This window comes from Aethalodelphis obliquidens, unplaced genomic scaffold (genome assembly GCF_003676395.1).
Source record: "Aethalodelphis obliquidens isolate GAN/ISIS:26980383/991018 unplaced genomic scaffold, ASM367639v1 scaffold18, whole genome shotgun sequence".
Lineage (NCBI taxonomy): Eukaryota > Metazoa > Chordata > Mammalia > Artiodactyla > Delphinidae > Aethalodelphis > Aethalodelphis obliquidens.
Genome location: NW_020837962.1, coordinates 12,233,983 through 12,248,953, shown reverse-complemented (window position 1 = coordinate 12,248,953; position 14,971 = coordinate 12,233,983). Strand labels below are relative to the sequence as shown.

Here is a 14,971-nt window from a genome sequence, read left to right as displayed (position 1 = left end):
CTGTTTTTGTGCCAGTACCATACTGTCTTGATTACTGTAGCGTTGTAGTATAGTCTGAAGTCAGGGAGCCTGATTCCTCCAGCTCCGTTTTTCGTTCTAAAGATTGCTTTGGCTATTCGGGGTCTTTTGTGTTTCCATGCAAATTGTGAAATTTTTTGTTCTAGTTCTGTGAAAAATGCCAGTGGTAGTTTGATAGAGATTGCATTGAATCTGTAGATGGCTTTGGGTAGTAGAGTCATTTTCACAATGTTGATTCTTCCAATCCAAGAACATGGTATATCTCTCCATCTGTTTGTATCATCTTTAATTTCTTTCATCAGTGTCTTATAATTTTCTGCATACAGGTCTTTTGTCTCCTTAGGTAGGTATTCCTAGATATTTTATTCTTTTTGTTGCAATGGTAAATGGGAGTGTTTTCTTGATTTCACTTTCAGATTTTTCATCATTAGTGTATAGGAATGCCAGAGATTTCTATGCATTAATTTTGTATCCTGCTACTTTACCAAATTCATTGATTAGCTCTAGTAGTTTTCTGGTGACATCTTTAGGATTCTCTATGTATAGTATCATGTCATCTGCAAACAGTGACAGCTTTACTTCTTCTTTTCCGATTTGGATTCCTTTTATTTCCTTTTCTTCTCTGATTGCTGTGGCTAAAACTTCCAAAACTATGTTGAATAAGAGTGGTGAGAGTGGGCAACCTTGTCTTGTTCCTGATCTTAGTGGAAATGCTTTCAGTTTTTCACCATTGAGGACGATGTTGGCTGTGGGTTTGTCATATATGGCCTTTATTATGTTGAGGAAAGTTCCCTCTATGCCTACTTTCTGGAGGGTTTTTATCATAAATGGGTGTTGAATTTTGTCAAAAGCTTTCTCTGCATCTATTGACATGACCATATGGTTTTTCTCCTTCTGTTTGTTAATATGGTGTATCACATTGATTGATTTGCGTATATTGAAGAATCCTTGCATTCCTGGAATAAACCCCACTTGATCATGGTGTATGATCCTTTTAATGTGCTGTTGGATTCTGTTTGCTAGTATTTTGTTGAGGATATTTGCATCTATGTTCATCAGTGATATTGGCCTGTAGTTTTCTTTCTTTGTGACATCCTTGTCTGGTTTTCATATCAGGGTGATGGTGGCCTCATAGAATGCGTTTGGGAGTGTTCCACCTCTGCCATATTTTGGAAGAGTTTGAGAAGGATAGGTGTCAGCTCTTCTCTAAATGTTTGATAGAATTCGCCTGTGAAGCCATCTGGTCCTGAGCTTTTGTTTGTTGGAAGTTTTTGTTGTTGTTGTTGTTTTTTGCGGTATGCGGGCCTCTCACTGCTGTGACCTCTCCTGTTGCGGAACACAGGCTCTGGATGCGCAGGCCCAGTGGCCATGGCTCACAGGCCCAGCCACTCCGCGGCACATGGGATCCTCCCAGACTGGGGCATGAACCTGTGTCCCCTGCATCGGCAGGCAGACTCCCAACCACTGCGCCACCAGGGAAGCCCCTGTTGGAAGATTTTTAATCACAGTTTCAATTTCAGTGCTTGTGATTGGTCTGTTCATATTTTCTGTTTCTTCCTGATTCAGTCTTGGCAGGTTGTGCATTTCTAAGAATTTGTCCATTTCTTCCAGGTTGTCCGTTTTATTGGCATAGAGTTGCTTGTAGTAATCTCATGATCTTTTGTATTTCTGCAGTGTCAGTTGTTACTTCTCTTTTTTCATTTCTAATTCTATTGATTTGAGTCTTCTCCCTTTTTTTCTTGATGAGTCTGGCTAATTGTTTATCAATTTTGTTTATCTTCTTAAAGAACCAGCTTTTAGTTTTATTGATCTTTGCTATCATTTCCTTCATTTCTTTTTCATTGATTTCTGATCTGATCTTTATGATTTCTTTCCTTCTGCTAACTTCGGGGTTTTATTGTTCTTTCTCTAATTGCTTTAGGTGCAAGGTTAGGTTGTTTATTCGAGATGTTTCCTGTTTCTTAAGGTAGGATTGTATTGCTATAAACTTCCCTCTTAGAACTGCTTTTGCTGCATCCCATATGTTTTGGGTCTTCGTGTCTCCATTGTCCTTTGTTTCTAGGTATTTTTTGATTTCCTCTTTGATTTCTTCAGTGATCACTTCGTTATTAAGTAGTGTATTGTTTAGCCTCCATGTGTTTGTATTTTTTACAGATCTTTTCCTGTAATTGATATCTAGTCTCATAGCATTGTGGTCGGAAAAGATACTTGATACAATTTCAGTTTTCTTAAATTTACCAAGGCTTGATTTGTGACCCAAGATATGATCTATCCTGGAGAATGTTCCATGAGCACTTGAGAAAAATGTGTATTCTGTTGTTTTTGGATGGAATGTCCTATAAATATCAATTAAGTCCATCTTGTTTAATGTATCATTTAAAGCTTGTGTTTCCTTATTTATTTTCATTTTGGATGATCTGTCCATTGGTGAAAGTGGGGTGTTAAAGTCCCCTAATATGAATGTGTTACTGTCGATTTCCCCTTTTATGGCTGTTAGTATTTGCCTTATGTATTGAGGTGCTCCTATGTTGGGTGCATAAATATTTACAATTGTTATATCTTCTTCTTGGATCGATCCGTTGATCATTATGTAGTGTCCTTCTTTGTCTCTTCTAATAGTCTTTATTTTAAAGTCCATTTTGTCTGATATGAGAATTGCTACTCCAGCTTTCTTTTGGTTTCCATTTGCATGGAATATTTTTCCATCCCCTCACTTTCAGTCTGTATGTGTCTCTAGGTCTGAAGTGGGTCTCTTGTAGACAGCATTTATATGGGTCTTGTTTTTGTATCCATTCAGCCAGTTTGTGTCTTTTGGTGGGAGCATTTAATCCATTTACATTTAAGGTCATTATAGATATGTATGTTCCTATACCCATTTTCTTAATTGTTTTGGGTTTGTTATTATAGGTCTTTTCCTTTTGTGTTTCTTGCCTAGAGAAGATCCTTTAGCATTTGTTGTAAAGCTGGTTTGGTGGTGCTGAACTCTCTCAGCTTTTGCTTGTCTGTAAAGGTTTTAATTTCTCCATCAAACCTGAATGAGATCCTTGCTGGGTAAAGTAATCTTGGTTGTAGGTTTTTCTCCTTCAACACTTTAAATATGTCCTGCCAGTCCCTTCTGGCTTGCAGAGTTTCTGCTGAAAGATCAGCTGTTAACCTTATGGGGATTCCCTTGTTTGTTATTTTTCCCTTGCTGCTTTTAATATGTTTTCTTTGTATTTAATTTTTGACAGTTTGATTAATATGTGTCTTGGTGTGTTTCTGCTTGGATTTATCCTGTATGGGACTCTGTGTGCTTCCTCGACTTGATTAACTATTTCCTTTCCCATATTAGGGAAGTTTTCAACTATAATCTCTTCAAATATTTTCTCAGTGCCTTTCTTTTTCTCTTCTTCTTCTGGAACCCCTATAATTCAAATGTTGGTACGTTTAATGTTGTCCCAGAGGTCTCTGAGACTGTCCTCAGTTCTTTTCATTCTTTTTTCTGCTCTGCAGTAGTTATTTCTACTATTTCTTCCAGGTCACTTATCCGTTCTTCTGCCTCAATTATTCTGCTATTGATCCCTTCTAGAGTATTTTTAATTTCATTTATTGTGTTGTTCATCGTTGCTTGTTTCATCTTTAGTTCTTCTAGGTCATTGTTAAATGTTTCTTGTGTTTTCTCTATTCTATTTCCAAGATTTTGGATCATCTTTACTGTCATTATTCTGAATTGTTTTTCAGGTAGACTGCCTATTTCCTCTTCATTTGTTAGGTCTGGTGGGGTTTTATCTTGCTGCTTCATCTGCAGTGTGTTTTTCTGTCTTCTCATTTTGCTTATCTTACTGTGTTTGGGATCTCCTTTTTGCAGACTGCAGGTTCGTAGTTCCCGTTGTTTTTGGTGTCTGTCCCCAGTGGGTAAAGTTGGTGGGTGGGTTGTGAAGGCTTCCTGGTGGAGGGGACTAGTGCCTGTGTTCTGATGGATGAGGCTGGATCTTGTCTTTCTGGTGGGCAGGTCCATGTCTGGTGGTGTGTTTTGGGGTGTCTGTGGCTTTATTATGATTTTAGGCAGCCTCTCTGCTAATGGGTGGGGTTGTGTTCCTGTCTTGCTAGTTCTTTGGCATAGGGTGTGCAGCACTGTAGCTTGCTGGTCGTTGAGTGAAGCTGGGTGTTGGTGTTGAGATGGATATCTCTGGGAGATTTTCGCCGTTTGATATTACGTGGAGCTGGGAGGTTTCTTGTGGACCAGTGTCCTGAAGTTGGTTCTCCCACCTCAGAGGCACAGCACTGACTCCTGGCTGCAGCACCAAGAGCCTTTCATCCACACGGCTCAGAATAAAAGGGAGAAAAAGTAGAAAGAAAGAAAGAAAGAAAGAAAGAGGATAAAAGAAAATAAAGTAAGGTAAAATAAAATAAAATTATTAAAATAAAAAAATAATTATTAAGAAAAAAATTTTTTTTAAAAAATTTTAAAAAACGGACGGATAGAACCCTAGGACAAATGGTGAAAGCAAAGATATACAGACAAAATCTCACACAGAAGCATACACATACACACTCACAAAAAGAGGAAAAGGGGAAAAACTAATAAATCTTGCTCTCAAAGTCCACCTCCTCAATTTGGGATGATTCGTTGTCTATTCAGGTATTCCACAGATGCAGGGTACATGAAGTTGATGGTGGAGATTTAATCCACTGCTCCTGAGGCTGCTGGGAGAGATTTCCCTTTCTCTTCTTTGTTCGCACAGCTCCTGGGGTTCAGCTTTGGATTTGGCCCCGCCTCTGCATGTAGGTCGCTGGAGGGCGTCTGTTCTTCTCTCAGACAGGATGGGGTTAAAGGAGCCGCTGATTTGGGGGCTCTGGCTCACTCAAGCTGGGGGGAGGGAGGGGTACAGAGTGCGGGGCGAGCCTGCGGCGGCAGAGGCTGGCATGACTTTGCACCAGCCTGAGGCGTGCCATGTGTTCTCCCGGGGAAGTTGTCCCTGGATCCTGGGACCTTGGCAGTGGCGGGCTGCACAGGCTCCCCGGAAGGGAGGTGTGGAGAGTGACCTGTGCTTGCACACAGGCTTCTTGGTGGCGGCAGCAGCAGCCTTAGTGTCTCATGCCTGTCTCTGGGGTCCGCACTGTTAGCCCTGGCTAACGCCTGTCTCTGGAGCTCCTTTAAGTAGCGCTCTTAATCCTATCTCCTCGAGCACTGGGACACAAAGAGGAAAGAAAAAGTCTCTTGCCTCTTCAGCAGCTCCAGACTTTTTCCTGGACTCCCTCCCGGCTAGCCGTGGTGCACTAACCCCCTGCAGGCTGTGTTCACACCGCCAACCCCATCCCGGCGCTCCGACCGCAGCCCGAGCCTCAACCCCCAGCCCCGCCTGCCCCGGCGGGTGAGCAGGCAAGCCTCTCAGCCTGGTGAGTGCCGGTTGGCCCTGATCCTCTGTGCGGGAATCTCTCCGCTTTGCCCTCCGCATCCCTGTTGCTGCGCTCTCCTCCGCGGCTCCGAAGCTTCCCCCCTCCGCCACCCGCAGTCTCCGCCCTCGAAGGGGCTCCTAGTGTGTGGAAACCTTTCCTCCTTCACGGCTCCCTCCCACTGGTGCAGGTCCCGTCCCTATTCTTTTGTCTCTGTTTATTCTTTATTCTTTTGCCCAGCCCAGGTACATGGGGAGTTTCTTGCCTTTTGGGAGGTCTGAGGTCTTCTGCCAGCATTCAATAGGTGTTCTGTAGGGGTTGTTCCACCTGTAGATGTATTTCTGATGTATCTGTGGGGAGGAAGGTAATCTCCGCGTCTTACTCTTCCGCCATCTTCCCCTAGATCCGCGGCTCCATCTTTAATTCATTAGTCTAGGTCATCGCCAGGTGCGGTTCTGACTTCCTGCTCAGAGCACCTCTGTCCTACGGGGAGGAATTGCTGCCTCCTGTGTCCGCACGCCAGGAGAATCCTGTGTCTGTGTCATTCCTGCTGCTTCTCTCGTCGATCGGTCTCTCCACATGTGTGCTTCCACTGACTGCACTGATTTCTAACACACCCTCCAAATAACATCAGTTCTGATCCAGATTAATCGTGGTTGCTGTGGTCACGTTACTCCCCTTTGTACCTTTGTCTGTACCCTGCAGGTGTTCTCTTGGCCAGTCAGTGTGTCCTAGCCTCCCCCCGCTGACCCATCTGGCTCTCTTCACTGGCTTTCCCTTAGGTCGGGATGCCAGGGCCAGGGATTCCTCCTCTGGCCTTAGAAAAGCCCAGAGACAGTGATTCAAGCTGTCTTTTTCTGTAAAAGGTCAGATGGTGAATATAGATATTTTTGGCTTTGGGGTTTTATGGTCTTTATTGAAACCACTTCACTCTGCTTTCTAGCTCATTGTGGATAATACATAGAGGAACACATGTTGCTGCATTTGCCTGTTTAAAAAGAGAGCCCTTGGGCCAGATCTGGCCTGCGATTTGCTGTCCTCTGCCCTGGAGAAGTCCTTCCTCCCTGCCATCGGCCAGCACTAGGCCTCTCAGGGACTGGGAGGTCCCAGGGTCTGGTGATGGTTTTTATGGTCACTGCATTTCCCATCTGCTTCTGTCTTTTTTTTTTTTTTTTTTTTTTTTTTGGCCACGCCACGTGGCTTGCAGGATCTTAGTTCCCTGACCAGGGACTGAACCCCGGCCCCAACAGTGAAAGCGCAGAGTCCTAACCACTGGACCGCCAGGGAATCCCCATCTGGTTCTGTCCTACGACACTGTCCCCTGAATGTATTTCCCTTTGAATCTTTGGGGGCACCTCTTACTCACCTATCAGTGTTTCTGGTTCTACTCCGAGCTTCTCAGATCTGTTCTCACTACGTGGCCTGCCTTGGTCCTGCCCTAGACCAGTGCTGCTGGTCCTGCCCTTCGTAAACCAGCCTTTGAGCTGTGAGATCCACACAAAATGTTCGTCTGCCCGGCCGCTCCCTTGCCTGAGCCCCCTTCCTCTGCCCCACCAGAGACCCGCACCATGACCTGCCACGGCCCCGGCAATGGAGTCACCTGCCTCCTTACCTGCACTTTCCTTCACACCTTGACTCCTGCCACACTCCTGCCACTCCCACCTGGTCGTCCTCCCTAACCTGTTCACCAGGACTCAGCTCCTGTGTCAGTTGTCCCAGAAATCCTCCCCTGAATCCTCTCTTGTCCCCACTGCCGCCTGTGGTTGGGCACGTGGCATGCTCTTCCCTGGAGGTGCCTGTAATGCGCTTGATCGGGTGGAGGAGAAAGCCCCGGCTCGGCAGTGGAGGCCCTGGCCCCTGTCCACTCCAACGATGCGGGGAGTGGAGGTCCAAGTCCAGGCAGCATCCTCTTCCCATTGTACCCCTCTCGCTCTGTCTCCTGACTTTTGTCTGCCTTACAAGTACTGTTTTCACACCACCTTTTCATGTCGATGTAGAATTTCTCCATGTGTTTGTTTTTTAAATGACATCTGTTTTAGTTTTTTCAGTATTAGTAAGTTTTCTTAACCTAATGCTTGGTGATCAGTTCTTTAATTAATTAATTAATTAATTTTTTTTATTTGGCTGCATCAGGTCTTAGTAGCGGCATGCAGTATCTTTCATTGTGGTGCACGGGTTTCTTTCTGTTTGTGGCACGTGGGCTTAGTAGTTGTGGCATGGCATGTGAGATCTTAGTTCCCTGACCAGGGCTTGAACCTGCGTCCCCTGCGTAGGAAGGTAGATTCTTAACCACTGGACCACCGGGGAAGTCCCTCCGTGTGGTGTGTGTGTGTGTGTGTGTGTGTGTGTGTGTGTGTGTGTATGTATATATATATATATATATATATATATATGTATATATATATATATATATATACATACACATTATTTATGTATTTATTTTTGGCTCTGTTGGGTCTTCATTTCTGTGCGAGGGCTTTTTCCAGTTGTGGCGAGCGGGGGCCACTCTTCATCGCGGTGTGCGGGCCTCTCACTGTCACGGCCTCTCGTTGTGAAGCACAGGCTCCAGATGCGCAGGCTCAGTAGTTGTGGCTCACGGGCCCAGTTGCTCTGCGGCATGTGGGATCCTCCCAGACCAGGGCTCGAACCCGTGTCCCCTGCATCGGCAGGCAGATTCTCAACCACTGCGCCACCAGGGGAGCCCTCCATGTGTTTTTTATTAAATTTATTTGTTTGAGTGGAGATACTACAAATGAATACATTTTACCTTTCCTTTTGGATTTGGAAGTCACTTATAGTGTTTTTAAATAACACAGGGTGGATATCTTTATTCATATAGCACTCTTCTTCAGATAAATTCACACAATTGTGGTAAAATTATACTAACGTTACTGCTAGTTGTCTCATTGTGAACATCCCGTCACAGCACTGTCTGACAACCCTCCCGGAAGGTGCGTGTCCGGCCCTCTGTCCTGGGGGTCTGTGTGCCTCTCCCTGCATTTCCCATCTGGTTCTGTCCATGACAAAGGCAGAAAGGAGTACCTGACAGATGAGTGCATGTTGCTCTGGGCAAGTCCTGTTTCATGCGAGGCCCCACGTGCAGTGCCTGCTTTCTGCTGAGTTTATGACCCCACCGAGGTTCTCTCTGGCCAGTTAAATCCTTGTGCTTCTCACGAGTCTTTTTAAGGTATCTTTCCTGCTTAAAAGCCTTCTGCTCCAGGGGCCGCCCGTCCAGCCTGACATCTTGATGAGGAAGATACAACACAAAGAGAATGGTGGCTCCAACCTCTTCTAGTGCCATATCTGTGTAGTGATGTTGCTGCTCCTTCTAGGGACCCTGGGAAGTGGGTGCTCAGTTTCCATGCTTTGCAGCAGTCCCTCGGTCTGACCCACAAGTCTTTTGCTACTGGTGTGTGTGCGTGTGCACGTGCGCGTGGGCGCATGCGCGTGTGCTCTCAGTGTCCACGTGGCCATGAACGTAAGCCTCTCGATGGCTGTGGTGCTTTGTGGCAAGTTGGCAGCATTTTGTTCTTTGTCAGGCCGTCTCCACGGAGTCTGTGTTTCTGCTGGCTGTGCCCATCCTTAGCTCAGACTGTTGCTCAGATCCCTAGTTGATTTGAAAATATCGACTCTGGTCCTGTCGAGTCCAGTGTGCTGTTGTTAATATCTGTCATCATCACGAACACCCTCCCTCCCTCCAGACTGACACGCAGAAACGAGTTTTAGCTGTTTGGCTCTTTCTCTGTCTTCCGCATTTCTCTTTTTTGTTGTTACATAGTCTGTTCTTTCTGAAAGTCATTCCACGAGAGCAGGTCTTTCATCTGCTTTGGCTGGTCTCGAAACACTCACTTCCAATGTGAAGGCCTCAGCAACACGAGAAGAGGAAGGGGGTAGGAAGCTACCTGGAGATCAGGCGGTGGGGGGTCATTCCTGGAGCCATGCTCTAGCACGTTCTGTGCTTTCACCGCCACCAGGCTATGGGCAGAGTGGACCACCCAGGCTCCCGGTGTGGACGTGGTGCATCGTCTGCCCTGAGGTCCAGAGGCGTGTCGCAGGGCGGCCACACTGGGCTCTGTGGGACATCTAGAGTGGTTGTGTCTTTCCTGGGCATTTTTATCACCTCCCCCTGCTGGACAGCCTCCTAAACTCCCCTCCCCCACTGGAGGTATCATTCCCCTTCAGCCCTTTTTCCAACTTGGATGAAGGGTGGATGCATCAGCTGCCCTCAGTTCCACAGTTAGCTCTGCAGGGTCAGCCCCGCTGGCGCCATTCTCCCTTCTCTGCAGTGTCTTCTTTTTTTAAACTTTTTAAAAAAAATTTATTTATTTTTGGCTGCGTTGGGTCTTCGTTGCTGCGCTTGGGCTTTCTCTAGTTGCAGTGAGCCGGGGCTACTCTTCATTGCAGTACACAGGCTTCTCATTGCAGTGGCTTCTCTTGTTGCAGAGCATGGGCTCTAGGCACATGGGCTTCAGTAGTTGCAGCACACAGGCTCAGTAGTTGTGGCTTACAGGCTCTAGAGTGCAGGCTCAGTAGTTGTGGCACATGGGCTTAGTTGCTCTGTGGCATGTGGGATCTTCCCAGACCGGGGCTCGAACCCTTGTCCCCTGCATAGGCAGGCGGATTCTTAACCACTGTGCCACCAGGGAAGCCCCTCTGCAGTGTCTTCTGCCTGACCCACATGCCCTTGGTGTCCCGGTGTGGCCCCATGGGAAGTGCCTTCTTTCTGTTGAGCCGAGGGCTGCACCGAGGTCTCTCGCTGGTCCTGATCACCTTTCAGAGCTGGTGGCAGCCGGTTGACCGTGTGAGGCCAGAGGCCTGCCCGCCTCTTGGTGCTGCACTGGTGGTCACACTGGGTTCCACGCTGTGCAGCTGTTTTGCAGCCCCTCCCCCAGCCCCGGCAACCACGGAGCCACAGATCTTTGTCTCTCCTGGACGCTTCATATCAGTGGAGTCATACAATGCGGGGCCTTTAGTGTCCGGTTTCTTTCACTGAGCATGACGTTTTCCAGGTGCTTCCAGGTTGTACGGTGTGTTAGGCTTTTGTAGGGTCCGTTCATTCCTTTCTGTGGCTGAGTACTGTTCCATTGTCTGAAAGCCCACATTTGTTTATCGACTGCATAGTGGATCGTAAGTTTCCCGAGTAGCGGTCCCTGTAAGAGTCTGCTGAGACTGTCAGTCTTTCTCTCAGGAGAACCTTCGGGAATGGTTGGCGTGTGATCTTAGCAGAGCCCCAGGCTCCTCAGAGGCTATCCGAGGTTCAGAATCCTTGCTTTAGGTCATTCATTCAGAACTTTACTTTCTATTTACTAATATACTTTTCTTTTCCTTTCCTATTGTTGTAATCACACACAGCCAAATCTTTGAAAGGGGGTCTCTGGGGAGAGAACAGTTGTGAGAGGGACACATGGCAGTGGTCACTGCCCTGTGAGATGATCAGAAAGGGGCCAACTGGGTAGTAACCAGACTTTCAAGGCACCGTCAGGCTTGGCTTCACACAATACACTGAAGGTAACAGTGGCTTGAGCACGTGAGGATTTCTTTCCTGGCGTCAGAGACGCCTGCAGGTAGGTGTCCAGGGCGGGCATCGGGGCCGAATCAGTCTGTTACAGAGCCTCTGGAGCCTCCCTCGGCACTTCTGCTCATACCTGGTGATGTGGTCTCCTCCAGCCACGAGCAGGCTATACATGGGCTGGCTTAACCCTGGATGTTGCCTCCCAAATCATGCTGTGGTCTGCTGCTGACAAGCAAGGGGGCGTCCGGAGCACTCAAGCCACATTTCCTCTTCCTTCTGGCCCCAGGCCTGGGGCGAGTTGTCTGTCGTCCCAGGAGGCATGAGAGGTGGGCCTCCTTGGTTCCAGTGCTGCCAGCCCCTCGTTGAGCTTGGGTGGGTTCTGTGCACAGAGAAGGTGGTCCTGAGACTCCTCTGCCTCGCGGAAGCCGGCCATGCTGGACGTCCCGTTTTCCTCTCTGGGGAAATTGCTGTGCCTGTTACGACTAGTTTTCTAAACCACCCCCTTTTTCTCTTTTAACTTTTTATTTTGAAAATTGCAAAAACAGCACCATGTTGCCGTGTACTCTGCCCAGTATCCCCTGATGTTAACGCCCCATGGTCCATGGTGCAGTGGTCAAAGCCAAGAAGTGTCCCCCAGCACCCTGGTGTGCACAAGCTGGGCGAGCCCCGCACATCTGTGTTTTCTCCTTCTAAAGCCGCAACTTTTCCTCATTTTCAGTGTTCTCTCGCGGGCTGAAGAAGTCGTCCCAGGAGCTGTATGGCCTGATCTGCTATGGGGAGCTGCGCAAGAAGATCGGGGGCTGTGAGTACCCTTTGTTCAGGGGTGGCCTCCTCCCGGCAGGGCCTGCCTGCTATCCTCTTACAGTTGGAGTTTTAGTACTGGGGGCTCTTCTGTTTTCTCTCCGACTTACATTTTGAAAACATTTTAACGCACAGAACGTTTTAATATACCGAAAAATCGAAGGAGAACGTAACAACCCCCACATACCATCATTTAGATTCATGGGTCCTGAACCTTGACCTTGTTTGTGTTACTGTCTCTCCTGTTCCTGTCCCTCCTCCACACACTTGCATTTTTTCTTGCTCAGCTGTGTGACTGTAAGTTGCAGCCGTCTGAGCCCCCTCTAAACCCCTCAGCCATTGGCCCCAGTGAACAACGACATTCTCCTGCATGCCCAGCAAGCACATTTAAGATTTATCAAGTGGGTACCACAGCCTCACCTGGTATCCTGTCCAAACTCAGATCTCCCAGTGCGTCCCACCATGCCAGGCAGGGCATGCCTATCGGGAACAGTGCCCGCTCACAGCTGCTGTGTCTCTTGAGTCTTGACCTAGAACAGCCCCCACTTTCTGGCCTTTCCCGACCCTGGTACACTGAAGGGTCTGGGCCCCTCCCTTTGCCTTGCTCTGAGCATCTCCTTGTAACTAGATTCCTTTTAGATGCACAGGTGCTCTGGCCTCCGCATGTGACCACAGACAAGAGGCCTCAGCCTCGCCTCTCCAGCCCCCAGTTGTCCGCCTGTCACGTGGGTTGGAAGGGCACACACCCGCAGGGCCACTCTGAAGATTAAATGAGACACTATGAGATGATTGTAAGCTGTCACCTAACACGTCATAGCTGGGCAGGAGGGCGGGCAGGGTGGTCATTCCCTGGGTGACCCGCCCTTCCTGAAACAGGCAAGAAGTCCAGGAACCTCTGAAGGATGGGACAGGCGGCCTGGCTCCCCACCCCATGCTCCTGCAGGCTGACGACTTACTTAAACAAACCCCCGGCTCCTGCTTTGAGTGCTGTTGAGGGGGCTCTGGGGCCCCACCCCCTGGAATCCCTGCTTCCTTGTCCATCCTCCTCTCTGTCCTTGCCCTAAAATGCTCCTGGTCCTGGCAACATGCTGGGGCCCCGTCCTCCATCTCCCACATCCCAGCATCCCAGCCCGAGTGCTCCCCACAGGAGGCAGGCCTCATCCTCTTGTCAGCTTCCTGTTACCCTTGGGGTGTCACCTGGGTCCCCCGACCCAAGGGGCCTCTGCACTTGGACTTCAACACGTCTTCCTGCCTGGCGTCCCCTCCAGCTCATCTGCTCCTGCTGGTGACACCTGGTTGGTCCCTCTTGGTCCAGCAGCACTCAAGTGCACGTGTACACACATATTCACACACACACACACACACATACACACACACGCACGCACATCCCCGTGAGGCCCCACCTGGGCTTGGGGCTCCCAAAGCTGCTTCAAAGCACTCCACCCTGGTGGGGCCCTCATTCTGAGCCCCCACTGCACCCACCCACTGATCCACTTGCTGGGACACTATTGTGTCCTTTGGTGAAGGTTTGTGGGGGAAGGAGCTCGCTGGGATGGGCAGTTGTCCACGTGCCCTGCACACAGTGGTAGCCTTTTCTGGGCTACTGGGAACACGTGTCTGAGCTCCAGTGGTCAGAGCGTGCTCTTTGTTAACATACTTTTTGTAACTGAGGTCTCCAGACATCCAATTCTTAAGACATAGACTGAGTCTCTGCTGGGTTCCTGGTCCTTTGACACACCTCACCTTGTGTCACAGCAGCTGCGTGAGCTGGGCGGCGTTCCCCCTTGAAAAGGGCCTGAGGACCCTCAGTTTCGATGGAAACGGATGACCATTCAAGCCTCCTGGGCTATTGAGTGACAAGTCACACTTTGCCCCAGGCCTGGTGCCATGCGGGTATCAGGACAGGCCGGGGAAGACCTTGGCTGTCTGCAGTCCTCACCAGTTGGTTGAAATGGCTTCTCTTCAAAAGGAGGTTGCTTGCATGGTGCTCCCATCTGGTGACTTGAACCCCGAAGTTGTGGTGGTCCCACCCTCCGGGCCTTCTGTCTGTCACTCTGTCCCTCCAGGCTGCCGGATGCAGGACCTGTGGGCCCTTCCCTCCCCTTTGGTCTCAGCTCACAGGTCCATGAACGTCCCCGACAGGCTGGCTCTAGTGTCACATGCTCACACATAGCCCCAGCGGTCACTTACGCTGACTGTGCTTGTGTGGTCCATGCTGTTGGAGGGCAGGGTTGCATCTGGCTTGTTTAGGGATGGGGTCTGCGTTTGCCCTCCCTGGTGCCAAGCACTGTTTCCTGAAGATCCGTTTCCATCAGGCACATGTCCCTTCAGCCTGCTGGGCTTCCTTCAGGCTTTCTCACCATGCCTCTGTGCCGGCTGTGAATTCTTTCTATTATCATTTATCTGAAAAGTCTTTATTTCATCTTTGTTCTTAAAAGGTATTTTTGCCGGATGTGGGATTTTGATGACAGTTCTTTCTTCATGGCTGAGAGGTCACTGGCCATTTATGTCCTTTCTCCTCTGTAGGGGATGCGTTGTTTTTCTCCGCCTGCTTTTAAGGTTTTGTCCTTGTCTTTGGTTTTCAGCCTGGCTGCGTGTTTGTGGCCCGTTGTGTTTTATTCCCCAAATATTCAGCAGGGTTCAAAGAATCTCACAGTGCCCTGCACATATGTACCACCTCCATCCTCCTTTTACCTGATTACTACACTTCCTATCTCGCGTGTCCTGAGGGCAGCAATGAGTGGGGGGTGGGGCAGAGGAAAGGAGCGTCTGCTCTAGTAAACACGCAGGGTGTCAGTCCGTAGTTCAGAGCTGACGGAGGCGGGCCCACAGGTAACCCAGGAGCCACGCAGGACAAGAGTGCGTGGGGCAAGGTGGGCCCGGAGAAAGGGGAGTCTCTGACTGGGGCGAGTGGCAGTCCAGCGCGGCAGGGGGGCTGGGGCGGGGGTTTGGAGGCGTGATGAGCTGTGCAGAGGTGGGAGTAGTCCCCTCCCCGAGGATGTCCAGGTGGGCAAAGACAGTGCTCTCAGCACAGGTGACGTGTGCGGGCCCTGGGGGAGGGCCTGCAGCTAACATGGGGTCTTAACTGTGGAAGACCTTGACTACCCCATTGAGTGGTTTGGAGTCTGCGTTGGAGATTATTATGTGGGGTCTTGCTGGGCTTCGCTCCTGACTACTTGATGTTCACGTGTGTTTGTTTTTCCATCAAAGGCATGGACGACAAGAACGCCACGAAGCTGAATGAGCTCATTCAGGCTGGGTGAG

The 14,971-nt window shown here is 49.0% G+C and overlaps 1 protein-coding gene across 6 annotated transcripts in view; it reads left to right on the top strand.

Moving 5' to 3' along the window:
* The window catches only part of CRAMP1 (cramped chromatin regulator 1), a 68,054-nt gene that overhangs the window by 21,196 nt on the left and 31,887 nt on the right, over positions 1-14,971 (top strand). For all 6 annotated transcript variants that reach the window (XM_027117854.1, XM_027117858.1, XM_027117857.1 and 3 more), the window contains 2 exons: positions 11,625-11,708; positions 14,918-14,966. In XM_027117854.1, the coding sequence (XP_026973655.1) occupies positions 11,625-11,708; positions 14,918-14,966 (133 nt within the window). Of the gene's footprint in view, positions 1-11,624; positions 11,709-14,917; positions 14,967-14,971 lie in introns of those variants that run through there.